This window comes from Agelaius phoeniceus, unplaced genomic scaffold (genome assembly GCF_051311805.1).
Source record: "Agelaius phoeniceus isolate bAgePho1 unplaced genomic scaffold, bAgePho1.hap1 Scaffold_115, whole genome shotgun sequence".
Lineage (NCBI taxonomy): Eukaryota > Metazoa > Chordata > Aves > Passeriformes > Icteridae > Agelaius > Agelaius phoeniceus.
Window position 1 is genome coordinate 777,997 of NW_027509878.1, and position 26,061 is coordinate 804,057.

General features: G+C 51.6%; 1 protein-coding gene across 1 annotated transcript; it reads left to right on the forward strand.

Annotated features, from left to right (window-relative positions):
* Positions 1-4,820: 4,820 nt before the first annotated feature.
* On the forward strand, positions 4,821-25,682 carry LOC143693048 (hydrocephalus-inducing protein homolog). Its single transcript, XM_077173095.1, has 14 exons — positions 4,821-4,841; positions 6,878-6,997; positions 8,760-8,894; positions 10,334-10,533; positions 13,563-13,681; positions 14,981-15,185; positions 15,868-16,060; positions 17,131-17,230; positions 18,147-18,265; positions 19,434-19,657; positions 21,179-21,246; positions 22,194-22,426; positions 23,881-23,981; positions 25,664-25,682. Exons 1-14 carry the CDS (start codon positions 4,821-4,823, stop codon positions 25,680-25,682), a joined length of 1,857 nt encoding a protein of 618 aa, XP_077029210.1.
* The last annotated feature ends 379 nt before the right edge of the window (positions 25,683-26,061 follow it).

Sequence of the window (26,061 nt, forward strand, 5' to 3'; positions counted from 1 at the left end):
AGCCTTTCCATGGGGAAATTCCTGCTGGTGCCCAGCCTGAGCCCAGCCTGAGGCCGTTCCCTCTGCTCCTGTCCCTGTCCCTGGGAGCACAGCCTGACCCCCCGGCTGTCCCCTCCTGGCAGGGAGTTGTGCAGAGCCACAAGGGCCCCCCTGAGCCTCCTTTGCTCCAGGCTCAGCCCCTTCCCAGCTCCCTCAGCCCCTGCTGGGGCTCCAGCCAGGATAGCATCCTAGTGCTATACAAAGAGCAGTGCCGTAGGTGCCTTTATCACCACATTTTAATCTTTCATAAATACAGAAAGACTCGTCAGAAAGCACTAAAGCCAAGTCAGCAGCAAAAGTGCCAATGTCCTCTGCAAAGCAGCGCGGCCCGGGCCGGGCCGGCCCCAGGCTCGGTGCCGCGGTTGCCCGGTAACCGCGCCCGGGCCCTCAGCGTCTGTGACGGCGCCGTGGCCTCAGCGCCCGCAGCCGGCGCTGCTGCTCATTCGCACTCGGCATTAGCCAAGCGAATGCTTCGCAGAGATTGGTCTCTACGAGTCCTGTGATTTCGCGGAGAATTGGTCTCTGTGAGCAACTCAGAAACTCGCAAAACATTGGTTTTTGCTAGGGACTCCTAAATTCACAGAACATTGGTTTCTGTGAGGGAGTCCTGAACTTACAAAGCATTGGTCTTTGTGAGGGACTCCTAAATTCGCAGAACATTGGTTTCTGTGAGGGAGTCCTGAACTGGCAAAGCATTGGTCTTTGTGAGGGACTCCTAAATTCACAGAACATTGGTTTCTGTGAGGGAGTCCTGAACCGGCAAAGCATTGGTCTTTGTGAGGAAGTCCTGAATTTCGTTTGAAGGTAAATATTGACTCAAGTTGTACTTTCTGGTTTTGTCACATCTCTGCACTGAAAGAGAATGACAAAGGGAAATACAGGATGGGAGAACTTCAGTCATCTGGAGCACTGATTCCTGGCTGCAGATTTGGTGCCAAACATTACACCAGAAAATTACTCCTGCTACTTGAGTGTCCCTAAGAAGAACGAGATGCTTAATGTCAGTGCCCAGGACCTGCAGCTGGCTGATTCCCACTTGTACTATCGCTGAACACAAACTGTTGAGACCCTGGGTTTTTCCCTTTGTGGAGGAGCAGCCCAGAGGTGGGGCCGAGGCTCTGGCGACATCGAGCGCTGCCTCGGGGCCCGGGAGCGACCCCAGCCCGCTGTGTCCGGGGACCGAGGGAGCACCGGGGCTGGAAGAGGCGGGGACCGAGCGGAGAAACAGGCGGGGAAACGGGCAGATCGAGGGCGGAATGAGAGGGAAGCGAGGGAGCAACGAAGTAGGACCGATGCGGGACCAAAGCCCTCCCAGCGCCACCGCCCCGGGCCCCGGCCCGGGCCGGCCCCAGGCTCGGTGCCGCGGTTGCCCGGTAACCGCGCCCGGGCCCTCAGCGTCTGTGACGGCGCCGTGGCCTCAGCGCCCGCAGCCGGCGCTGCTGCTCATTCGCACTCGGCATTAGCCAAGCGAATGGTTCGCAGAGATTGGTCTCTACGAGTCCTGCGATTTCGCGGAGAATTGGTCTCTGTGAGCAACTCGGAAACTCGCAAAACATTGGTTTCTGCTAGGGACTCCTAAATTCACAGAACATTGGTTTCTGTGAGGGAGTCCTGAACTTACAAAGCATTGGTCTTTGTGAGGGACTCCTAAATTCACAGAACATTGGTTTCTGTGAGGGAGTCCTGAACTGGCAAAGCATTGGTCATTGTGAGGGAGTCCTGAATTTCGTTTGAAGGTAAATATTGACTCAAGTTGTACTTTCTGGTTTTGACACATCTCTGCTCTGAAAGAGAATGCCAGAGGGAAATACAGGATGGGATAATGCCAGTCTTCAGTTTGGTGGCATGTACAGCTGAGGGGATGAACAATATATGGTCTGCTGATGGTGCTTTTTGTCTCACCGAAGAAATGCAACATTTCCTAAATATACTAGTCTATCCATTTTTTCCTATTGTATTTATTTAAACTACTTATAGGTGAATGAGTTCTGTTCAAGTTTCAGGGGGTTGTTATGATCTAGTTATTAAAATTATTAAGGAGATGCCCCTGGATTAAGGTGCAAAACATGACCATGTGCCAAAGTCAATAGTTTGGATTTTATGGAACAGTAAATGTGAGGAAGAGAGAGGGAGAAAGAAATAGCAAAAGGAGGGGGGGAGGGAGGGAGCTGGGAAGGGGGGAAGAAAGAGAGCGACAGAGAGAGATTTAGTAGAAAATATCACCATTCCATGGATCCCATCCCATTCAATCCTCTTCTGGTCTTCTCTGTGGTGAGGCCTCACAAAATGGAAGACTCCAAAGGATTAATGCAGATTTGGGCAAGGTGGCACTGCCCAGGTAGCTCCCTGGGGTGGGGCAAGTTTGGCTCTGTCTCTTGCTACTCTCAAATAATATAAAATCTTTAGCACTAGAATATCCTTTGAGTCTGCCCTGAATTGGGTTGTGGCTTTTCAGATCTGTTGTGTTACTTTGCATGCCCTGCAGTCGTCTGGTGCAAGGCCTCAGGAATGGCTCTGGGGGCACTTTGGAGGTCTTTGATGGGTTATGACACCCCCTCAGCTGCCCCTCATGGGAAGGTCCCCTGGATGTGGCCTTCTGGGGCTGGGGGCTTCTAGAGCTGAGCCAGTTTGCCTGAGGGAGGATGGGTGTCCACTGCCCCTTAGCAGAGGTTGTGCCACACGCCCAGAATTTCCTCCTCCCCCCTCTGTTGATGGGAGGTTTGAGTGCAAACCTGGCCTCAGCAGACGAGTCTGTGGCTATGACTTCCCCAGCCTGAAGGCAGACAGAGCTGGTTTTCAGCACAGCTGCTGGGTCTGGCTTTAGTGGGGATGTATTTTTCTCCCTCAGCCTTGTTCACTTCTCCCCAGACCTGAGCTAATGGGATGCTAGTGTCAGCTTTATCTTGTCTCAAGTTCCCTTAGGCAGCTTAACTCACAGTGCCAAGTTCCAGTCAGGAGGCATTTTCAGGGAAGGGTGGGCTTGGGGGTCTCAGCTTCTCTAGACAGTTTTGTCACAATGGGCAAAAAGTCCTTTATAGCAATATTTAAGCCATTAACCATAACACTCCAGTCTCTCTCAAGTCCTGTGAGGAGCAGCTGAGAGAGCAGGGGTCATTTAGCCTTAAGAAGAGGAGGTCCACTCAAGCTGTTTTTAAATAATATTTAAGCTACAGCTTTGATTGTTCTAAGTATTTTTAATGTTGAGCATTTTAGCTCCAGGTTTCAGTATGATCCATCTTTGAATTGCACAAGGTAACCATGTAGTTCAAATAAAGTCCAACTAGAGGCCTAACAATACTAGCTGCTTATGCCAAACAAGCACATAGCTACTTTCAAATCATAGAAAATCTTTAGCACCAGTATATCCCTTGAGTATGCCATGAACTGGGTTCTGGATTTTCAGAGTTCCATTGTTGTTCCTTCCAGTTCTGTTGAGGGACTGTCACTCATCTGTGACATCATCACTTCACAATGGCATCTGGATTCCCAGGAAGGACACCAACACCTCGACTTTTGCTTAGGGAAGGACTTAAGCCTAATACTGTGAGTAGCCGCTGGGGGTGTGTTAAGGCTGGAAACTGCCCTGGTGTCCCTGCTCTCCCTGCCCCTGTTGTCCAGCAGTGCTCTGAAGCTGCAGAGCCCCTCCCCAGCCCTCTGTGCCATGCTCCTGTTGCTGGGGCTGTCCTGGTGCAGTAGGGAACACTGTGGGATGTGTCAGGGACAGCCCAGCGCCTTGCCTGGCTGTGCCAGCAGAGCCAAGTGAAACCAATGTACAGCTGAAGCCCTCAGCATGGGCTTCTTTCCTTCCCCTTTGCCACAGCAATTCCTTCTGTCAGGCTGGGCACTCACCTGTGCTGCTCTGACCAAGCTGCCCTTGGGCACCTGGGCATGTGAGGGGGAAAGCTCAAACTCTGCCCCAAGCCTTGAGAGCCACGGCTGGTCCCAGCTGGAAGAGCTTCCAAAGCAGCTGTTCTCTCCCAGCTCCTGGCTGGGCACAGATGCAGCCCTGCAGGCAGCACTGGAGCCAGGGCCACAAAGGTCCCTTGCTGTCTGCAGCTCACTTGACTGAAGATGCCCCACTGCTGAGGCTCTGCCAAGGACATCCCTCTGTTTTCTTCTCTCGAGGGCTCTGTCAGCCCAGACAGAGAAAACCAATGCTAAGTAACAGAGAGAGCTAAAACTTGGACACATTCCTGTGCACCTCACTCTTGGTACAGCTTGTCTTGCTTGCTTCCCTTGGACTCAGCCAGCAGTGCTATCTCCTGCCTGGGAGCTCTGAGTGTTGTGCAGGGGTGGAGTTCAGGCAGTTCTGAGAGCTCCTCCCCACTCTCTGGAAAGGTCACTGCCTCAATCCAGTGAAATGTAAGAGGAAACAAATGCCCAAAGAGCAGAAATCCCCAAACATGTCCCATCAAATCACAGAGAGACTCATGGGACAGAGCCATGTGGCTGGAGTATGTCTATTGCACTCTGTATTATTAATTTATTGGTGCTAAGTATTTCAGCAGGCAACTTCCAGGGTTTCCAGAACTGTCCTAGTGGTTGTGATCACAAATTATTCATCAGTGCCACTTGTTCAAGGAAAGCCTTTCTGAGCAAGCACATCTCTGACATTCTTGCTGTTTGGTTTTTTTTTTTGTTTTTGGTTGGTTTTTTGTTGTTTTTTTGTTTTTGCATTTCAGCTGCTTCCCTCTAAGTTCCAGAGGGAGAAGTTTGTCAACTCAAAGCAGGAGGCCAGCACTGGGGGGAGTTTTCTGCCCAGAATTGGCCCATGTGTCGACATGAGTGAGACTCGTCCAAAGGTAGCCTTTTCCCGCTCTTTTCCTTTCTGTTTAACATGAAGTTTGAAGAGGGTGAGTGCTTGTGACAGGCTCGCCTCCAGCAAAAGACCTCAGTGTCCAGGTCCTGTTGTCATTGCAAACTGCTGGGAGTGGTGGACTGGGAGTCCTGATCTGCACTAAGCCAACACAAATGACCTCTGCTGAAGCTGCTGGGCTGTGCTGGAGTGTAGCTGCCATTGCTAAAACCAGGGGGGGAAGGCTGAGGACGCAAAGGCACCAAATTGCCATTTGCCATTCTCCTGCTGAAGGAGCCACCTCTTGCTTTGGTGTGGTCACCATCAAATGCTTGGGGTCACAGCATTCCCTCCACAGTGGCAGCGTTGGCCTTTGAGGCCGAGGACCTGCAGGAATTACTTCAGATTGAGCAAAACAAATTGCATTACTGCTTTGAGCTGGAACAATGTGTTGGGACCCTGATGGGGTGTTAGATTTTGCAGGCTGCCAGATGTACAGGGGACTGGCCCTGGGCAGAAGGGAATGGATGTGCTTTATCTGGATCAGTGCCTACTTAGAGTTGTGTTTAAAGCTGCTTTTCTGGCAGGACTGGCTCAGTAGAAAGCACAGTCCAAAGGGGTAGGTGACCAAGGTGGGCTGTTGAGCAGGAAATTGGCAGCAAGCGACACGGAACACAATCCAGGTTAAGGATTGCCCTGGAGAGGGGCCTTGGGAACACCTCAGGGAAAGGCACAACTAAGGCACCGTGTGCTGCAGCCACTCCCTTCAGCAGACTGTGTCTCCTCATGGAGTCACACACAAGACCTGCTTGTGTCTCTGGTGTAACAACAGTGTGACTGGAGAAGGCAGACAAAGCAGGGCAGAGCCTTCTTAAAGCAATGTCTCTGCTCCAGAAGCATTTGCTGTTGTTGTGTCTTTCCAGACATGCCTCTGCAATGGTATTAAATAAGATGGCAATAATTACAAGAAAGCACCCATTTAAAGCTAATGGAAAAAGGAGGTACCAACTCTACTCTTACCCAAGTCGCTGAGAAAATAATTGAACCTTATCCTCATTCAGCATTGTCATTCACTTGTCTTCTATCCTCATTCACTTGTCTTTTTCCTGACTTCATTTTTGCCTTTACCTGACTTCCTGACTTTATTTTTGCCTTTCCCTCTGTTAGAAAGGCAGTAACTTTTAAATGCAATGAAAGGGGACAAAATCATCCAAGCAAAAGAAAACTGTTTCTTAGCAACCACACAGAGAGGCGTGTGTCTCCCTGCCCCCGAAAAGGAGCAAACACACCCTCCAAGAAAAAAGCAATCTTTGTATCCCCTTTGTACCCAGCTGGGACAGTCCCTGGCCCCTTTTCCCCGGAGGGGTACTCAAGAACTTCCATTCTCTCTGACCACCAACTTTTCTGTCCCCTCTCCTCTCATCCTCCTTCCTTTTGGTCAGGTCTTCAGGCAGTTGGTGCTGCCAACTCACAGCAACACCCAACACACCAACCTGAACAAATCCAAACTACAAACAACACATAGTACCAACAAATTCCATTCTTTCACTTAAAAACCTTTTGGCTTCAGCCAAATACCACCTCATCTCTCACACCTCCTCTAGTACTGTTCTCTTCTTACTGATGCTTAAGTTCTAGTTCAAAACAGGTATTTGCAGTTGTGTGGGCCTCAGTTTCCCTGTCTCAGAGTAAAGGACATCCCAAAATTGAATCTGATGTAAATTGGTGGGTCTTACTTACTCCATGAGTGCTCAGTCAGTGCTCCAGTGGGCACAGGGCTGTGCTTAAGGAACGTGCTGCCTGGCATTCTGGAGAAGGAAAGCTGGAGAAATCAAAAGAGCAACTTGGCTTGAGCCTGCTCTAAGCTGATCAAGCAGTTCTTGATCAGCTCAGAGCAGAGGTGGGTGAGCCAGAGTTTGCCCAGTGTGTCCTGGGCACACATGCTCACCCAGAGTCTGTGCTTCACTGGGGATCAGTGTAAGGGATCCTTCATGAACTTTCCTCCCAGCAGCTGAACCTCTCCCTGCTCTCTCGCCTCTCCAGCTGTCACCAGCTCCCCCGAAACGGAGCGTGTTTGGGGTTTCCCCACGAGAGCTGGTATTTCAGAACGTCGTTGCTCATGAGGTCTCTGCAATGGTGCTGTCTATCATGAATAAGGACAAGGTAAGTGCTGGCACCTGGAGCTTTAACACTGTGCTGGAAGAGGAGAGTGCTGTCATTCCCCCAGTGTACAGCAAAGCAAGTTCTCTGCTGCAGCACATCCAGAAGAAAATGTCTCAGCACCTTTGTTCTGCAAGTTGTGGAAATCTTCCTGTGCTGGGAACTGTCCCCTGATTTTGGCCATGCATTGATGGTATCTATGCCAAAGGAGTTTCCTGCTCTTGAAAGCTCTGGCTTGGTAGGAATGTTGAGCCTGTACAGTTCTTACCTGCTCTCGTGCTTTGCCTTGAGCTATACCACATCCTGGGTTTCCTTGGTTAATCTTGGCTCCTGGTAGGAATCTCTGCCTCTCTCAGCCAGTTTGGCTCCCTTTGTGCAGCTCACAGTCAGCTCAGGGGCTGAGTCTTCTCCACTTTATGCTGGAATCACTTCTCATTCATGGCATTGGCACTGCAGGAAATGTGTTCTGAAAGAGCCCTGCAATCAGAGTGATGGAGCAGAAGCAGTGGGAGGCCTTTAGGTGCCACTTCAGGCTCCTGCTAAGTTTCATTCAGCTCTGCTCAGCTTTTCCAAAAGCAACACGGTGCTCTGCTTTGCCTTTGAAGAACCACAGCACATCCAACGCTCCTGGAGGTTTTCACCTTCACTTGTGATTGTTTTGCAGTTTCCCAAGAGAGTTGAGAGGGAAAAAGTTGAAAAATGTCACCAGTTGTGTTCCAGTGTAAAGAGGAAAACAGAGACCATTGGAATTTCCGTCAGGGAAACATTTCTCAAATGAGCCTTGTGCCAAGAGTGGGCTGGTGGGAAGAGACAGGAGGGAGTCCAAATCATCTGGTTTAGCCTTTCTGAGAGCATTTTGGTGCTCAGGGGTTGATGATATCTGTGTGCTAGAAAATGCATGTGTGCTGTGTCTGTGAATCCCAGAGGGCAGCACCTGGCCTGCTGGCTGCAGGCAGGAATGCCCAGCAGCCCAGCTTGCCTGCACAGGCAGCAAGAAGCCCTGGAGAGCCAAGATTGGCTTTGCATACTGGAACCACACTGTCACTCAGTGCTGGTCATGTTTCTCCAGGCAGAAAATGCCTTTGAAGCCCAGAGTCCATAGGCACAGCCTGTCTGTGTTTCCATCACTTTTGGCAAGCTGAATGCTCTCATGGTTTTAAGATTCCTCCTTGCTGCTTTACTGCCCGTTTAAATTCTCTTTGCCATCTCCTTGTTTTAGGGATTGTCTTGCTGTGTTCCTTCTTTTGCTTTTCAGGTTTACTTTTATTCCCAGGAAGGCCACAGTGTTTTGGTCTCCTCTCTTGCTGCTCTGCCTGCATGACTCTATCTCCACAACGTCCCTACCCAAACCTCATCTGCTAGAAGGGAATTTTTTCCTTCCCCCAGGACAATTTGATGCTTTGCTTTCAGGTAGCACCTTCGCCCCTGGAACATGACAACTTCATGGCTGTGTGCAGGCAGAAGCCAGCAGGTTTTTTGGCCTTGTTGAATATGCAGATGACTTGGTTCAGGTGCTCTGTCTCCATCCTGCTGGTGCTGACCTGCTTGGCCCTTCCTTCCCACCAGGCACTGCCCTACTGGCCCTGGCCACAATGCTGGAGCCAGACAGGAGGGATTCAAGCTCAGCCTTGTGAATGATGTGCCTGTGCCTGCACAGCTGAAAGTGCTTTGGAAAAGGGGCCAGGGAGGGATGTCAGCAGGGCACGGACAGGTCTCCTCTCGTTTCCACAAGTGGCAAAATCATCATTTGATGTCTTTGCTGCAGATTGCTCAGATGGTGAAGGTCTGCATGGAGAGCTCCCCTTACTTCCAGCTGGCCTGCCCCAGTGATGTGTACCACATCGTGCCACCAGGCGCCTCTGCCCCTGTGCGCATCCGCTTCAGCCCCGACGAGAACAAGGTGAGGCTGGAGGAGCCAAAGCACACAATGATCTCCACAGCCATTGTTTTCCCTGCACTCTGCTCCAGCCCATTGCATGCTGTGAGCTGGGCTCCAGGCCCTGGGCAGGCAGCCTGCAGCAGCCAGTCACACCTTGGCACTGCTGGCAGGCACTGCAGCCAGGCCTGACAGGCTCTGCTTCCCCTCCCTGCACATCCCTGAGCATTCCCAAGGGAAGATGCACAGGGAACAGGATGAAAATGACAAAGAGATGTTGACAGATGTTCAGCCATCTCTAGGTCCAGTGGAAGGGGTTTCATTATTATGGAAAACACTCGAGGGACAAAGAGGTCAGGGAGCTTTCCTCCTTGCTGACTGCCAACAGCTTCCCTGCCTGCCCCTGGGCTGGAGCAAAGACGGTGCTTTTTCACCCCCTCTGTTCTGCAGCCTTGCAGCTGTGCTGTCCCAGAGCACAGGTGACCAGGGCACAGCTGCAGGGGCAGGGCAGAGGATGTGCTGTGCCCGTGAGCCCAGCCTGGCACCGGCACACTGGGCTCTGGGTGCCCTTGGTCAGCAGGAGGTTGCTGAGCTGCAGGGGACTTGGACACCTGCCTGAAGGAGCTCATGTAGGGCAGGTACAAGCTGCAGGCAGAGCTGTGGGCCCAGAGCCTGTGGCAGTGGCACTGCTGGGGCTCTGTCTTCATGCCTGTCACTGTGCTTGCTCTGTCAGCTGGCACCCATTCCGTGCCAAAGGTGCTTCTTCTGCATGGAGGTTTGAACGGCAGTGCTGAGGCCCTGGCAAGTCTGATCTCACTGCTGGCATCTGGAGACTTGTTCATACAGAAGGGTTTAGGACATGGCATGGAAGGGAGGAAGCCTTGCAGGCAAACAAAGAGAGGCCCTTTCCAACAGCATCCTGCAACCTCTTAGCACTGTTCTTCTCCTGACTTGGTTGGAGAGGCAAAGTTAGAGGGGAGTTCTGAGCCAACTGATGTTTCTGCACCAGGCCAGAGGTGCAGGATCTCTTTGGGTGCAGCTGTTTTCTCATCTTCCTCTTGCTGCTTAGAGTCAGTTGAACACTTTGTCCTATTCTCAGACAGTGGGAATATAGAAACCTAAAGAGGAATGTGCTGTGTTCCCTAGCTCCATGTTCCTTAGAAGGAGCTTAGGAATTATTTAATATCATTAAAATTTGTGAGTGAAAATTATGGTGGCCTAGGGCAGTTCTCCGTATGACCCAAGTGACACAAGAGCTTAATGCCACTGGGATAGCTTTTGCAAAGGGCACTGGTGCCTTTAAAATGTGACATATTAGAAAAACTCAGTGTTCATTTTAGGGTGGAATAGATAAATTGATGCCCAGTAAATTGATGCCATGGATGAGTTACAGGAAATGGTTTTTCTTCTGCCACAGGGATGGCACTAAATGCCCTGTGCTGAGCCAGTTTCTTTTCCTGCAGGATTATTCCCATGAGCTCACCTGTATCATGGCAAAGGAGAAGATCGTTGTGCCAATTCGGGCCATCGGTGCCCGAGCCATCCTGGACTTCCCTGCCCAGGTGGACTTCTCCGAGTGTCCGGTCAAGCACAGCACCCAGAAGACTCTGCTGGTTCGCAATGTCGGTAACCGGACAGCTCATTACCAGCTGAGCACCCAGAGGTGAGGCAGCTCATCTGTCCCTGTGCAAAGGATATCACCTTTGGGTGAGAGCAGAGTTGGGAAAGAGCAGCAAAGGAACCAGAGCATCAGAGCTGCTGCCCTGCAGCCCTGGCTGGAAGTGAGCAGGATGGATGGCATCTGCTCTTGCTTTCAGTGTTCTTAGCAGGATGCAGCCTTTGAGCTTTCTCTGTCCCAGATTTCCTGGAGGGTGCTGGAACACGTTGGTAGCTGGCTTGCTGAGCACAAGCAGCTTCTGAAATGCTTCCTCACCACTGCCAGCCAAACAGACCCATTCTCTGGGAGGCCCCAGGCACGTGGCTCTCCAGTGGTCCCTGCATCAGATGCCCAACATGAGCTGTGCTGTGGGCAGCTGGTGCAGTTCCTGTTACTAAAGCTGCTCTGATTTCCCTTGTCACCTCAGAGCATCAGCTGCCTTTTCTGTTCCATGATGAACCTTTGAAAGCCAGTTTAAGATTTCAAACAGATGATTTAAATCTCTGAATAAGGCTGTGCCCCCTTTCATTGAGATTTCTTTTGGAATACTCTGAAGTTCCTGTGTTTCTGCTGTTTTTTCTTTTTGGTTTGTGTTAAATGTTTTCCAAAAGATCATGAACTCTTCACTGGGAGCTTTCATGAAGGTCGAGCTCCTCTAATGCCTCTCAATGTACCACATGCCCATAGGTATATGCACAGGTGTATAGGAAATAGGAGATCTTTAGGGAAGATGTGAAAAGCACTTGGGCTGATTTAGAAGGTAAAAGTACAGAATAATTTCTGCTGGAAATCATCTGAGCAGACACACTGCTCAAAGCAAGACCAGTGTCTGGGGATTGCAAGGTGCCATTGGGAGATCTGGACCTGTCTTTAGATGCCATACAAGAAAACAAACAAACAAATGGACCTAGTTAAAAAGCAGAAGAAAACAACCTATTAAAACCCCCTCCATAGCTTCTCTTTTCTGCCTGTTGGGTGCAATGGTGATTCATTGAAAGGGCAGCTCTAACAGGGTGAGAACTGTCTTAAGGAACAGCTCACAATTAACAGATAAAAGGCCAAAATTTAGCCTGCCAGCCCCATCTCTTGGCAGTGGTTTTCATTTGGTTCTTACAGTGTCAGGGATGTCTCCTTCACAGCTCTTCTATCTGTGGGCTCAGGGAACAGCTTAGTGATGTTGGCTGAAATGCAGATGACTGCTACAGCAGGAACAGAGGAGTCTAGTGGGTACAGCCCAGGGATGTAGGAGATGCAGGGGCTGATTTGCACTGAGTTTTTCAGTCCTGAAACTGAGTCCTGGACTTGGCTGGATCCTCTTCTCCTGATAATTTGAAAAGAGGAAGATACCTTCTTTCTCAGGCAAGAGAGAAAGAAGTCACCCCTGAAGTCACCCCGAGGAGTGTTATTCCCATCCTGCCATCTGAGGGCAGGAACATGTAACATGGGGCAGCAGTGGGAAGGGAATGGAATGGAATGGAATGGAATGGAATGGAATGGAATGGAATGGAATGGAATGGAAGGTAGTGCTGAAGTGTGGCCAGGGATTCCCTTAAATGGCAGCTTCTCTGTTCTGGTGGAATTTCTGGCAAAAGAATAAGAAGAAAATCCCGTGCCTTGCCCCCAGCAGGCACTGATCCCCCCGAGCCCCAGCAGGGACCTGCAGCAGTGCTGGCATCAGCCCCGGGGCAGATGCAGGAGCACGTGCACTGATCTGGCTCTGGGGCTGCTGAGGCCTTGTCTTTCCTCCCCTCCCTCCAAAGTCTCAGGTCCAGCACATAAACATTGCTGGCCCAAGGCTTCTCCATCAGGCAGTGATGGTCTCACCAGTGGGAATGGGAACAGCTCAGCCCATCATTGCAGCAAGAGGTCCTGAATGAGCTGAACCTGAAGCAAGTGACATCAATCAAGCTCAGCTTGCCAGATGTTCTCTTTATTTCTGTGTGTGATGTAATCATCACCAAACTCCCCAGAACAGACTTTGAAATGACAGATTGACCAGCAGCAAAGCACCCAGGCCAGGAACTTTTGTTTCCTCAGTGGGGCTGGAGAAGAGCACAAAGCACATTGCCCCTGAGCTGTCCCTGAGCATCAAAGCACAGAGTGCTTGTCAGGCAAGAGCTCTTTACCTGGTGACCAATCCTGATGGCTCCTGTTAAATCCAAAGTGCACCAACACATTTGCATTAACATTTCCAACACCTCACACAGAGTTTCTCTGCTGGGCCAAGCAACAGTTACCAGCCTGGATAACAAGCCACAGTCCCAGACTGCATTGCTGGTAAACACACAGAAACCTCCTGTTCTGCTTCCTTGATGTGCTCCTGCTCATGGTGCTTCATTTAGCTGGCGTGGGCTCCTTCAGACTGTAAATAGCATCCTCCTTTTGGGTTTCCATGTCACTCTATTGCTCTAATCTGCATTTGCACTCTTTCAGAGTTTTGACTGCTCCTTTTCTTAGAGCAGCTTTCATTGAAATGTTGATTAAATGTGCCCTTTTTAGGCTAAATCAGGATATTTTCAAGGCAAAATAAACCAAAGAATCACACTGCAAATTCAACTGTAACTATTCCTTGGTCTTCAAGGAAAAGTTCCTTCTCCCTGTCTGATTCCTAGGCTGTAATATCCCAGGACAGGTAGTGCCCTAACATCTGCATCTCCTGAGATGAGGTTTATAGGCAGCAGGAAAAGAGAAATTCCTGAGGCAGTCAGTGTCAAGTTGTGCATGCAGATAGCTCTGAAGCCTCTCTGTGCTCTTGACAAACCATTCTCTGATGGGATTGCTGGCAGTGGGACCCTTGAGCCTCATTGCAGAGAGCTGGATGCAGAGTATGGGGGAGCTGAGGTCATTTTACCCCCAGGATCTTGTGAGGGCTGGATCTCCTCAGCAGTGGCTCAGTGGCTGTTTCTGAGCCTGTCTGTTCTGTCCTCTGCTGCCTGTGCTTGGTTTGCTCCCTGCTTGCCCAAGGGAGCTGCAGTGCAGCAGGAATCTCCTGGCCAGGTGTCCCCCCAGCCCTGATCCCTCTCTTTGTGTTGCAGTCCTTTCTCCGTGGTGCCGACCGCAGGAACTCTGGCTGCTGGGGACACCATGCAGGTGACAGTGACATTTCATGCGCTGACCAACGGGGAACATTTTGGGTCCCTGTGCTGCAACACAGGTGAGTGCTGGGCCCTGCAGGGCACAGGACAGTTCTCCACATGGCTCCCTGTTGTCCCTCCCCCTGCATTCCCTCCAGAGGTACCTCCCTGTTCAGCTTTAGCCCAAAGAAAACTGAAAACTCCTTGGTGTTCAGGGGCTTGAGAAAGTGGATCCCGTCTAAAGGGTGAAGATTTTTGATTCCTGTTTTGCTGGGAGTTGCTGAGTGGAGGAAGGAGGATCCCTGATTCTCCACTCCCATGTGGCTATGCCTGGGTGAAGTTTTATTGGATTCCTGGGCCGTGCTGGATGTGAGGTCTCCATCAGACTCTCTCCAATGCAATGGATTTCTTGCACACCTCTGTCCCATATGCTGCTTCTCCACTGGCTTGTCACACATCCTTTTTCTATGTGGCCCTTACACATATATGTAGTTTCTGTCTAATAACATTTTCAGGCCCTCAAGTTCCTGTTTGGTGACAAATCAAGACCAATTTTTCCCTGTGCCCATTTCCCAGGCTGTTCATGTTGTTACAAACCTCTCACATCTATCTCCCATTTGATTTCTAGACTGAGGAATCCCATTCAGTCTTAATGTAGAAGCTGCTCTGTACTTATTAATCTTTCTATTGTCCCTTTTTTATTTAATGTGCAATGCGCCAGCTTGGTTTTTGAGATCAGAACAATAGAAAATATTTCAAGACTGATGTGGCTGTGGGTTTGGACAGGGAGATGATGCTGATGATTTTCATGGTGTTCATTTGAGAGTGGTTTGTCATATTGCAGAGCCAGGCTGGTTGTGTTTCCTCACCTGTGTCCCCTCCTGCTGTGCGCTGTCACTTCACTTGTTCCTCTGGGCCTCCTTTTGCTGCCCACCTGCCCCCAGGCATATTTGCTGGTCAGCAACAAGGGATCCAAGGGATCAGGAGAGATGGGAGTCTCGTGGGATGCCCAGGGAGACCCTGGGCCAGGCAGGGCTGAACAGGGCTCCTCACCCTGTCACCTGAAGGACTTGGATGCAGAAATCCCAGTGATCTGAGTGGGTCACCAGAGCACACTGACCAATCCCACTGTCCATCCTGTCACCTTGGGGCCAAAGCTCTACAAACACACTCAGAACTAAGGGGTTTAAGGAGCTGCCCAGGACATCCTCACCACTCTACACACAGAGCTGTCAGGATGTGACAAATGGACTGATCCACAGAACTGCTCATTCAGATAAAAACTGTGACACCTTCTTTTGTGCCCTGGGATTTGTTCTGTTCCTTGTGCTTCCATCAGCCAGTGAGCTGAGCAAAGACTCCCCTTTGCTTTGTTCCAGATGAGCAAAGTATCCACACAAAGCTCCATGGAGATGCTGTAGATGTTGATGTTGTGTTGAGCACAAATTCCGTCGAGGCTGGCAAGACCTTCATCACCATGGCATACCAGACAACCGTGTTCCTGGAAAACAGGAGTAACATCACAGCCCACTTCCAGTGGAAGGCTTTGCCTTCTGAGGAAGAAGAGAATAAAGAGAAGAGGAGGTTGGTTTGGAAGATGCATTTCAGTGAGATATATGGCCCAAGACTGAAACTAACCTATGGCCTCAGGGGGGTGTTGGTGCTTTTGAATGGTTTAGGCCAAGTAAACCATGCCTGGCACTGGGGTGTGTGTCCCTGGGCTTCAGGAGCTCAGCACTCAGCATTCCAGTTCCATTTATACTCCAACCAGGAATGGCATTTTGGGAAGGAAAGGTTGGTTGCAATGACTGATTTCCTCAGGTTCTAATTGGGCTCCTGTCTCTCTAATCTTCTTCCTACATGACCTGGCAACATCTCCCCTTCCCAGGGAAGTGCTGCAGTGGGTGCTCTGTGACCTTTATGTGCATCCCCCAAGCAGCTCAGTGGGAGGAAAAGCCAGCTGAGGTGGTCAGTGGATTCTCCCTCAGTTTTGGCAGAGGCTTTGAGCCAGGAGGTTTCTCTGGAGGGATGTTGGCTTTGGAAACCTCTCCTGAGCTTGCAAGTGTGGGGTGAAACTCCCTGCTGTGCCAGTGAACAACAAGTTATCCTCTGATCCTTGTGGGACCCTCGTGGCTTGGCTCAGCCTTTGCTGGGGAGCTGCTGCTGCTCCTCCCCAAGTGCTTTGCTCTCCTGCACTCCCACTTCTCTCTGCAAATCTGTGGCTTATTAAATGATCAGCTGGCCTTGTCTCTCCCTGGGGCTGCAGGCAGTGTCGTTTGCTGCACCCATCGGGTGAGGAGTGGCTGGAAAACTTCACGGAGGAGAAAGAAGTAGAGAAGGTGCAGGGCTTTTCTGAAGATCACACTGCCCTCCTGAGAAGCAGGGTCCAGGAGAAGAAGGCAAAGGTGCAAGATGACCCCCTGCTGTTCGCCAGTGACATTTTTTTCATTGAGCCATTGGTAAGTGACACCCGAGAACCTCATTTTCTTCCTCATCCTCTTCCTCCTCCCAAACACCATTCCCCCGGCTGCAGTCACTGGGCAGATCCTCAGCTGGCCCCATGTGCTGGCAGGGAGGACGTGGAGTTTCTGGAGCGGCTGCAGAGCTCCCTGCTCAAAGCATTTGTGCCCTGAAGGCTCAAGGCAGGGCTGGGAGCCTGACACAGCCCAGCTCTGCTGCCAGGCTGGAGCTCAAGGCCCTGTGTGCGTGTCCTTGCAGTGTCACAGGGAGCAGTTCCTGTAGGCAGGGGCTCCCCCCACACGTGGGGCTCAGCAGAGGCTGTTGGAGCACTGCCAGCTCACACACTGACCTGAAGCTTGCAATGGTTCCCTGGCAAAAGGAGGCCAAATTCAGCCCAAGGTTAATGACAGAAATGCCAATCCCCTCCTGTAACCATGCCTTGCACTATTGCTGAGTGTCCCTTCCAGTGTCATCCTTGTGTGAGCCTGGACACAAGGGTGCAAGGCTGAAATGGGCCTTTGGAGTTCTCCTGCACACAGGGACAGAAAACCTTTTCCTTTTCTGGTGATGCAAGCAAACTGCCACGTGCTCCCATCAGCCAGAGCCCTGATTCTGAGTACTGGCATTGGGAGAGATGATGAATGCCTGGTGTCTGCACGGAGCAAAATCCCTTCTCATCTTGCAGTAAAGCCCAGAATAATCCCAACCTCTGCTTTCTTTCAAAATAGCTTAACTAATATCTGTAGTTGTCTCTTCTTGGTTAATCCTATGGCCCATCTAAGGCCAAGAGCCACCAGTGCACAGTGGCACTTACATGCCATGGAGCTGACAGCAGCATGATGGGACCAAGAGCTTGTGTCAGAGCAGCAGGAATATTGTGGAGAGTGGCAGCTGATCAGCTGAGCATTGAGAGCTTCCAGCGCTGTGTTGAGCTGGGTTTGGAGGCTTTCCTTGGCTGCTTGTGTTGTTCACTCATCATTGATGCTCAATCAAGGCTTACAGGCCTGTGGTTGGAAAGAAGAAATGTGGAGTTTGAAGAGCAATGCTTTGCTGTCTCTTTCTGTTGTAGGAGGGAGAAATTGGGCCGAATTGTTCGGCTGAAATCACGGTGACCTTCAAAGCCCTGGAAGCACTGGAGTATCAAAGTGTGGCTTACTGCCATGTCTCAGGTGCAGCTCCTTTGCCCTGCTCCTGTCCCCCTCAGTGAAGCCATGGTGCAAGCCTGAGCCCACTGGGCTCCCATGGAAGTGCTGGGAAGAGTCCCTGGTCAGCAGGGCAGTGCTGGCACATCCCCCCTGGCCCTGCAGCCTCCAGGGAGTCTCCTGTGCAAGGCCAGGGCTCAGAATGCTGGCTCTGCCTTACTGATCCCAGAACAGCCCAGGCAGTGCAGGGAGAGGTTTTCATGCCACGGCTTTGCCAGCATTTCCTCAAAGGCCAGAGAGCTCCAGAGCAGAACAGCTTTAGTGAACAAGCACTAAGCCCCTGCAGGCCCCTGGCCTCCAGGATGGGTCCATTTGCCATGGATCCATCATCAGGTGGAAGGAGCTGAGTTAGAAATGTGCTCCCTGGCCCTGGATCACCTCCCAGTGCCCAGACAGCAGCAGAGCAGAGGTGGCTGAGCCCCACTGAGCACAGGGTGTTTGTAGAAGGAGCACCCTTGGCCAGCAGCTGCTTCTCTGCCTGTGTGGGAGTTGTCCCCTTGCAGCTCTCACTCTGTGGAAACAGAACACAGTGCTGAGTGTCAGAAGGGGAGCACTTGGGCAACAAAGGCCTGTGCTCCTGGCCCAGGTAGTTTGGTAATTGCCAAACTCATCATGAGCTTTTGTGCCTGCACTGAATGGATTTCAAAGCTCCTCTAGGTGCATGGGAAGGAAACCACAGAATCACAGTATGATGAGGGTGGGGTGGACCTTAAAGATCATCTAGTGCCAAGGCCCCTGCCATGGGCAGGGACACCTCCCCCTAGACCAGGTAGCTCCAAGCATGAGTACATCCAGCTCAGAGTCAGGGACTAGCACTGAGGCAGCCTGGAAAATCCAGTGTGACAGAGGGAATGATTGTACTGCAATGGACATCTCTCCCCAGGCCGTGAGATCAGGCTGCCCCTGTGCCTCAGAGGGGAAGGCCAAGGACCCCTGGTTGAACTCAGCTCTCCTACGCTGAACCTTGGGAATGTTTTTGTCTACACCCCCTATGTCTATGAGGTGAGCAGCAGGGCTTGGGATGGATCCTGATGGCTCCTGAGGCAGCAGCAAGCCTGGTGGAGCTGTGGAATTGCTGCCAACCTGGGCAGCTGTGAGCAGGGAATATTTGATGTACTGCTCCAACCTGGGGGGTCAGAAACGTGTGTCTGTTGTTCCTGAAGCCCCAGTCCCTGCTTTTGGGCAGCCTTCCTTAGGGATCAGCTGGGAGGCTTCCTGCAAAACAACCCCTTGCCACATGAAACCAACACTGGGTTAAAAAGCTGCATGTTCAGAGGCTTTTGTGGCAGTGCCAGACACAAGGCACCTTTGGACTGGGCTCTGCAGAAGCAGCTGCAACAAACTGGCTGCCTTTGAGCTTCAGCCCACTGCAAACAGCTTCCAGTCAAGTGTCCCTGCATATTGCTGAAGTCACAGGAAATCCATCCAGCCTCCTGGCTCAGTGCTGGCCATTGCAAAGGGCTTGGGAGTTCTCTCCCTTGCTGACCAGTCCCTCACCACACTTCAGCCTTGGTGCATCTCTGGCTCTGGAAGGAGAAAAGTGTTCCTGGGAATAAAGCAAAGGATTTTTCTACCTATTTGCCTCCCCCCCAACAGTGTCAAGTTTGCAAAAAATTCATGAGGGAGCAACTGAAAGAGGTAGAAAATGAGGCACTACATCATGCCAGACACTTTCAAAAGCGCGGCTGGGGAAGGGAAAGACACGCTGAGTTTTCTTACCAAAGGATGGTGCTGTCTGTACATTTTGATGCTGATGCCTCATTCTCAATGAATTGTTTCCATGGTATGGGAAAAGGTGAATGAGTAGATGGTGCTTTTGGAGCTGTGCTCACTGGGGCAGCAGCAGCTCTGGGGTGATTCACTCCGCAGCTGCAATCACCCCACTCAGGGCTCTCAGGGCCAGCTCCCCATGAGCTTGGTGATGCTGAGCAGAGGTGCACTGCTCTGTGTCCATGGGATAAGCCCAGGGTGACTGCAGGTCTGTGGAGTTGCCACTGCTCTGCATGAAAACCCAAAGGCAGAACTTGTCCTGTTGTATCTTTTGACTTCTGCCATTCAGCAGCACAAAGCATCTTCTGCCTTTGCTGGGTGTTCATTGCATCATTAGACAAGAACTCACAAGAAGGGAAGGTTCCACCTGTATTTCTATTTTGCTTTCTTGCTTCTGCAGGTGGAACTGATTAACAAAGGAGCTCTTGATGCTCCCTTCACCTATATCCCTTCAACCACAAATGTGGACTTCTGCTTCATGGTTGAGCCTGAGCAGGGCATGATTGCACCAGGTGGGACCCAGACTGTTCAGATCTCCTTCCATACCACCGTGCTGGGGAGCTTTGAGGAAAAATTCCAGTTCAGTGTGGCTGGATCTCCTACACCTGTGATCCTGACCATCAGGTAAGGACTCTGGGAGCTTGGTGGGCACATCTGTAGCTGTCTCTGGGACATCCCCCACCTACCTCATTTTGGGGTTGAGCAGAGAAAAAAGGTGATGCCTGAGGTCTTAATCTCTGCTGTGATCCTGGCATTGCCTTAGTGTCAGGATGCCTCCTGCCCTGTGTGGTACCCAGGAGCTGCAATGACTCCTCCCTGCAGGGATCTCCCTCTGCCTTGGGCCATGGCAGGCAGTGGGATGGAGCAGCTCTGGGCAGCAGCTGCTCTGGGATGTCCCACCTGAACACCCAGCAAGGCCCCCAGGGCTTTGCAGATGGGCCAGCCTGGGGGATTCTGCCCCAGCAGCAGTGTTTTTAAAAACTTCCATTAATAATCCATCCCAAATGGGCAGCAGCAGCCTCAGCTCCCCTCTCATGGCCATGCTGTGGGGGACAAGCTGTGCTCCCAGCTCCTGTGCACAGAGTGCTCTGGTGCCTCCTTTGCACAGCCAGCAAAGGGCTGATGTGGGAGTCAGGAACTGTGCAGCAGGAACTGTGCCAAGGACAGGGGTACCATCCCATGGGCTGGTGCCATGGCAGGAGACAATCCTGGCCCAGCCAAAGGGAGAAGGGCTGATCACAGGGGAGGCAGAGCTCAGTCCTCAGCACCACAGCAGCGTGAGGCCTTGTCCCTGCCAGCCTGAGCCATGTGCTGCTGGGATAATGGAGTGGAAGCAGGAGAGCTGATGCTGGCTGCTCTGCAGCTTTGGAGCTGGGCTCCTGCTGTTGGGGGGCACTGGCTCAAGGCAGTAAAGAAATGAAAGCAATCTGCACTTGATTGTACCAATAAGATAAGGGAGATGGATAAAAAGGAACAAGGAAGTTATTATTTGGCAAGAGAAAAGTGGTGAGTAGGTCTGCCCATAGTGGAGAAACAATGATGCTGGCTTTGTGTTTGGAGGAAAAGTGCTGCTTTTTTAGTTTGGAAATCAAGAGGGAACATTTCACCAGTCCTTTCCTCTAGGATTCACCTGTCCCCTGGGTAGAACTGTTGCTGCTCTTTTCAGAGGATGTTTGGGGCTCCCCTGGATTCATGTCTCAGAACTGTGTCTGTAATGATTGTGTGGGTCAAACTCTCCTGAGAAAGCTCCTCCACGGGAACAGCAGTTCCAGCTAAGAAGGAGCAAAGCAGGGAACCTGTGGCTGGAAAGGCTGCTTACAGAAGTTTGTGGGGACACCTTGATGTCCATCCCATTGCAGCTGGGGAAACTGAGGCACGGAGCCATGTCTGGGTGTGTGTTCAGGGTCCTTCATGGGACCCCCAGCATCCCAGGGGCTTCTCCTGCCTGCCCATCAGTGGCTGTTGGCTGCTGGCCACTTGGCTTGAGCTGCCTCCTGTGCACAGGGCCCTGTGCTGAGCACACGGTGCTGTGTTGGTTGGAAACCCAGGGTGCCCTGAGCCCAGGTTTTGTGCCCCGAGCCACGACAGCCGGACCTTTGCAATGCCTTTAACCGAGCCCTTTCCTGCTCTGTCCTCGGCCTCCAGGGGCAGCGTCACTGGACCGAATTTACACTTCGACCTCCCTGAGCTCGACTTCGGGGACATCTCCTTTGGTGAGTGTTGCCTGGGCTGGGACACAGTGTCAGGGATCTGTGCCTTCCAACAGAAAAGCATCCCTCACTCCTGGTCTGCCCCAGCAGCCTCTTCAGGCTGTCAACTGCTGCTGCCTCAGGGGGCATTTTGCCATTGTGAGATCAAATAGAACCAAGGAATAGAAAGGCAGTATTTTCTAGTGTCTCTGTCCTGCTTTAAAAGACAGATCCCCACCATGTGTGGCGGTATCTCTGGCTTTGCAGGATGGAAAGCAAATCTCAGAGCCAAAGTGGGGATCCCCTTGCAGGCACAATCACAGTGAGCAGCATGGCTGTGATGTCCCTGTTTGTTGGGTGAGGTGGGACATGGTTCCTAATTGCTAATCTCAAACCAAGGCTGGGGTTTGCCCCCAGTTGAGTGGGCTCTGAGCTGTCACGTGCTCAGTCTGTTTGGCCCAAACCAAGAGATGCTTTAAGGGTCCTGCAGAGAGAAACTGCATTAAGGTGCATCACATTCTAGTTCCTGATTCCATCCTCATTTTCTTTTGCTGTAGCTTCTTCTCAATGACAACTCACTGTTTATGTATCGTGAAAACAGTGGGAATGTTGGCAGACTTACCAGGGAATTTTACAGCTTGAATTCTCAGAGTAAATGCTGGGTCTGGGTGCACACTCATCACTGAGAGAGAGCTGGTGCTGGTTTGGGGCAGGGGAGGGAGCTCCTTCCCCTCCCAAAGAGAGAAGCTTGCAGTGTTCAGCAGGGCTAGGAGTGGGCATTTTCAAGGCTGCAGTCTGGAATCAGTGTCAAAGGGAACTCAGTGATGATTAATTCCTCATGCAGCTTCTTGGTGAGCTGTAGTTCAGAAAATAAAGAGCTCAACTCCAATCTCACTTTTATCCTGGCAGGATATTCCCACCAGGATCATGCCATAATGGGTGCCTGAATGGATATTTGTGTCCTTTCCTAGGCTTTCCCTATACCCAGAGATGTCGCCTCACCAACTGCTCCATGGTGCCCGTGACATTCAAGCTCCGCATGTCGGACGATGGCACGCAGCCGGCTGTGGACAGCCTTGATCAAATCCGCAAAGAAGGTGACCCATCCTGGAGGAAGGGAATTCATTTCTATGTGGAGCCAAGGGAGTTCACCATGAATCCCAGCCAAGGAACCATCCTCCCCCAGGGACACCAGGACATTGAGGTATGGGAAGAATCCAGCCGTAGATGCTTCAGCACCAGGGCTGAAGCTTCACTGGAGTGTGGGAGGGCTTTAGCTCTGGTGCCAGCTTTGAGCATCCTGGCAGTGAGAGATCTGCACTGCTGGGAGGCCTCTGCTAGCTGGCTTACCCGGGATGTTCCTCAAGGAGCACTGGTTTGTTTCCAAAATCCTACACTGAGATCAATACCATATGGTCAAGTGCTGAAGCCATTCTTTTGCTTTTGAGAGCGATTTCTTGGATTGCAAGTGGGCAGAGCAAGGATGAAGGCAGAAGGTGGCTGTCAGAGAGATGTCATTGTATAAAGCAGTTAGCTTTTCTTCTTGGTCTCATTTTCCCTCTCCTGAGGAGCAGAAAAATTTGTGTTCACTGCAGGGATCTCCAGTGGAGACAAAAACCTCTGCAGCCATGTGTTGCGGTTCAAATTGATTTTATCGATTCCTTGTTCTGTTGTACACCCATGTTCTCCCTGAGTTGGCTCACGCCTGTGTTTTACCCTCCCTCAATGCTGTCCCTCATGCCGTTCCCTGCCCCTTGTTCCAGCTCTTTTCCCTGCCTGTCTAGGCAACCCAGCCCCTTTTGTTCCCAAACCTTCTTTGCCACTTGAACCTCGGGCCAATCCCTGATTGCAATACCCCTTTGGAATGCCCCTATTCTTGGAGACCCCATTGGCCATGTGACCCATCCTCTTTACCCTCCTACCCCCAGTGGTCCCAGACACTTGATGTAATCCCCTCACTCCTCCCCTGAGGATTCCCTATTGATTTGCTGTTTGTATCCACCCCCTGATTTGTATTTTTACAAAAGCCCTTGCACAGGAGTGTCCAGGGCTCTTGTGCCTCTGATTCCTTTATTTGGAATAAACCCTTCCTTGTGGAACTTCAAGACAGAGAGCCTCCTCCTTTCTCCTCTGCCTGGTCCCTGTGGTGGCTTGTCTCTTGCGCTGTACAGCAAGTGGCTCTGAGGGCTCTGCCTCTGGTAAATGCCCACCCTGGGGCAGCTCCCCACTCCTGGCGTGGTGCCGGAGTTCTAAGAGCCAGCCCGGGCTCTGGGTACCATGGCAGCCATGAACTGCCCAGCACCTGCTGGGCCACACTTTGCCCTCAGCCTTCTGCTGTAAAGCTGAACTCATTGTGTTCAAGTCAGATTTCCTCTGCATTTATGTCATTGTAGTCAGATGAGAAATTGGCCCCTTAATTTGAATACAGTGGTGTGTAGAGCTTTAGTCTAATGTTTTAATGAAGCTGACCGATGCTGTGATAGCAAGGTGTGTTTAACAAATCTGCTATTGCCAGAAGGCTTTTGTTACTCTGAGACTGTGCTCTACACATGGAGCAGCAGAAGAATTAAAGCCAAATCCTTCCTCAAGAACTGGAGGATGTCACATGTGGGTAATGAGCTTTTGTAAGGAAGAATTTACTGTTCTTTTTTCTACCAGGTGACCCTGTGTTCCAACACCGTGATGGAATTCTACAGGAGATTGCTGGTGGACCTGGAGGGTTTTGGTGAGGGAGTGGCATCAGTGGTCATCACAGCCAGGTACCAGCCCTTCCTGGCCTCCCCCAGGCACTGCCTTGCACAGGCTTTGCTGGCTGCAGCTGCCAAGGAGAAGAGCTGCTTAATGGCCTCATGTTGTGCCAGCTGGACATGAGAACAGCAGTGCTTGGACAGCAGCCTGTGGTGAAAAGCACCCCTGCTCACAGCCCAGCACAGTCCTGGCCCTTTTCTAAAGGGACCAGGAATGGTATCATTGATTGGCCTGGGTTTTGGTGCTTGAGGTGGAACAAATTTCCCGAGGGCCTCCTCTCCTTCTTCCTGCAAGAGATGGAGTTGTGCTGGTTGTGACCACCCTGCATTGGTTTGGGACACACCAGGCAGCCTGCTGAGAGTCAGGGTCTGGTTCTGTTCATGAGGGCACATGACAGGGGAAAGTGGCTCCCAGCAAGAGTGGGGAGGGCAAGGTCTTATGAGGGGAAAGCAGCCTTGATGTGGCAGGTCAGCTCCAGCTTTTCTCCTTCCCTGTGCTTCCCATTTTGAGCTTTAATGTTCTCAGACTTAAACCAAAAGTCGTTGTTGCTGCAGCAGAATTCCACCCTGCTGTGCTGCTGTGGGTGTCAGTGTGATGCCAGAGGGATGCAGCTCCCTGGTGCTGTTCCCTCTCCCAGGCAGAGCCATCCAGGCAGTGCCTGGGCTGCCATTTTGTCAAGCAAATGGAGCTGGGGCCAGTCAGTGCCTGGAGCTGTGCAGTGAAGGAGCCAGGGAGCTGCAGGGCCTGGGAGGGGGTGGCTGATCAGCCACTCTGTGGGGCAGCTGCTGTCTCGTGCCCTCCAGGGCTGGGGCAAAGAGCTGAGTTCTCAGGCAGGGCAACAGCACCATGGGAGAGAAGGGAGTCATTTGTACTGAGACACTGGGGTTCTGTGTTCCTTGAGCCTTAGGGAGCACTGATCCTTGTTGGGATGGCTCCCCCAGAGCTCGTGGGTCACTGGGACTGTTCCAGGAGTCCTGTCAAGCCTTCTTGGGTAAAGGAGGGGCTGAGGCAGTTGTGGCTCAAAGTGCTCTGCCTGGGGCACTGGGCAGCCTCTGGGTGCTGCCTCTCAGGGTTTGCCCCTCCTTGACAAGACATGTTGGAGTGGGAAGAGGTAGAAGGCAATTTATCCCTGTAGGGCTGTTCAATGTGCATTTGACAGTGACCAACGTGTTCTGCTCCATTGCACAATCTTTGGGGGGAAACGTTCTCCATTCTCTCAGTATCTCTGATTGCCCTGGGGTCATCTCTCTGCCCAGATGTCTCGTTCCTGAGCTCCAAGTGTCCTCCCCAGTCCTGCTGTACGATGAGTGCCACCTGAAGGTGCCATATGAGAGGAAGATCATCATTAGGAATCCCAGCCACCTTCCTGGCTGCTACGGGCTCATTCCCCAGGTTTGGCATCACATCCACCTCCTTCTGTCAAATATTACTGAGGAGATTATCAGGGGAAAAAAGGGTTTGGATAAGAACTGGCTTCTATTCAGTCCTAGAAACTGCTGGTTTTTATTCAGTCTTATAGATCTGCTGAGAGCAGGATCCTACCCGACTGTAAACTTTAGGAGGCAGTTGAAGCTCCTGAGGAAACAGTTGATGTTCTGGTCTTCAGGGTGTTTTCATGTGGGAGATCTTAGAGGGTTGTGAAAAGCTGCTGCATCCACAGACACCAATGCCTGTGCTGGCAGCCTCCTTGCAGGTTCCCCTGGGAGTGCTAAGCCTACAATTCTTGCATCTTGTGTGTGCCTTTTACCTTTGTGCTGGGGAGTTTGAAACGTGTGTGTAAGTTGCTGTTGCGGTGGATGTTAAGGAGTCTAAAGTTTCTCCAGAGGTGCCTCTGAAGTTGCATTTCATTCTGTCCCTTCCAGAAACGCAAGGAGGACTCTGCTGTGCTCTACTCCAGCCCCAAGCCCTGTGGGATTGTGCAGCCCCAGAGCACAGCAGAGATCCCAGTTGTGGTGGAAGTGCAGGCCCTGGGCACTCATCGCACCAACGTTGCCATCGGCGTGTTCGGGGATGAGAGAAACCCACGGGTGAGGGCAAGGGGAGATGTGAGCCTGTGTGCAGCTGCTCCTGGCAGGGTGCACAGGGACAGGG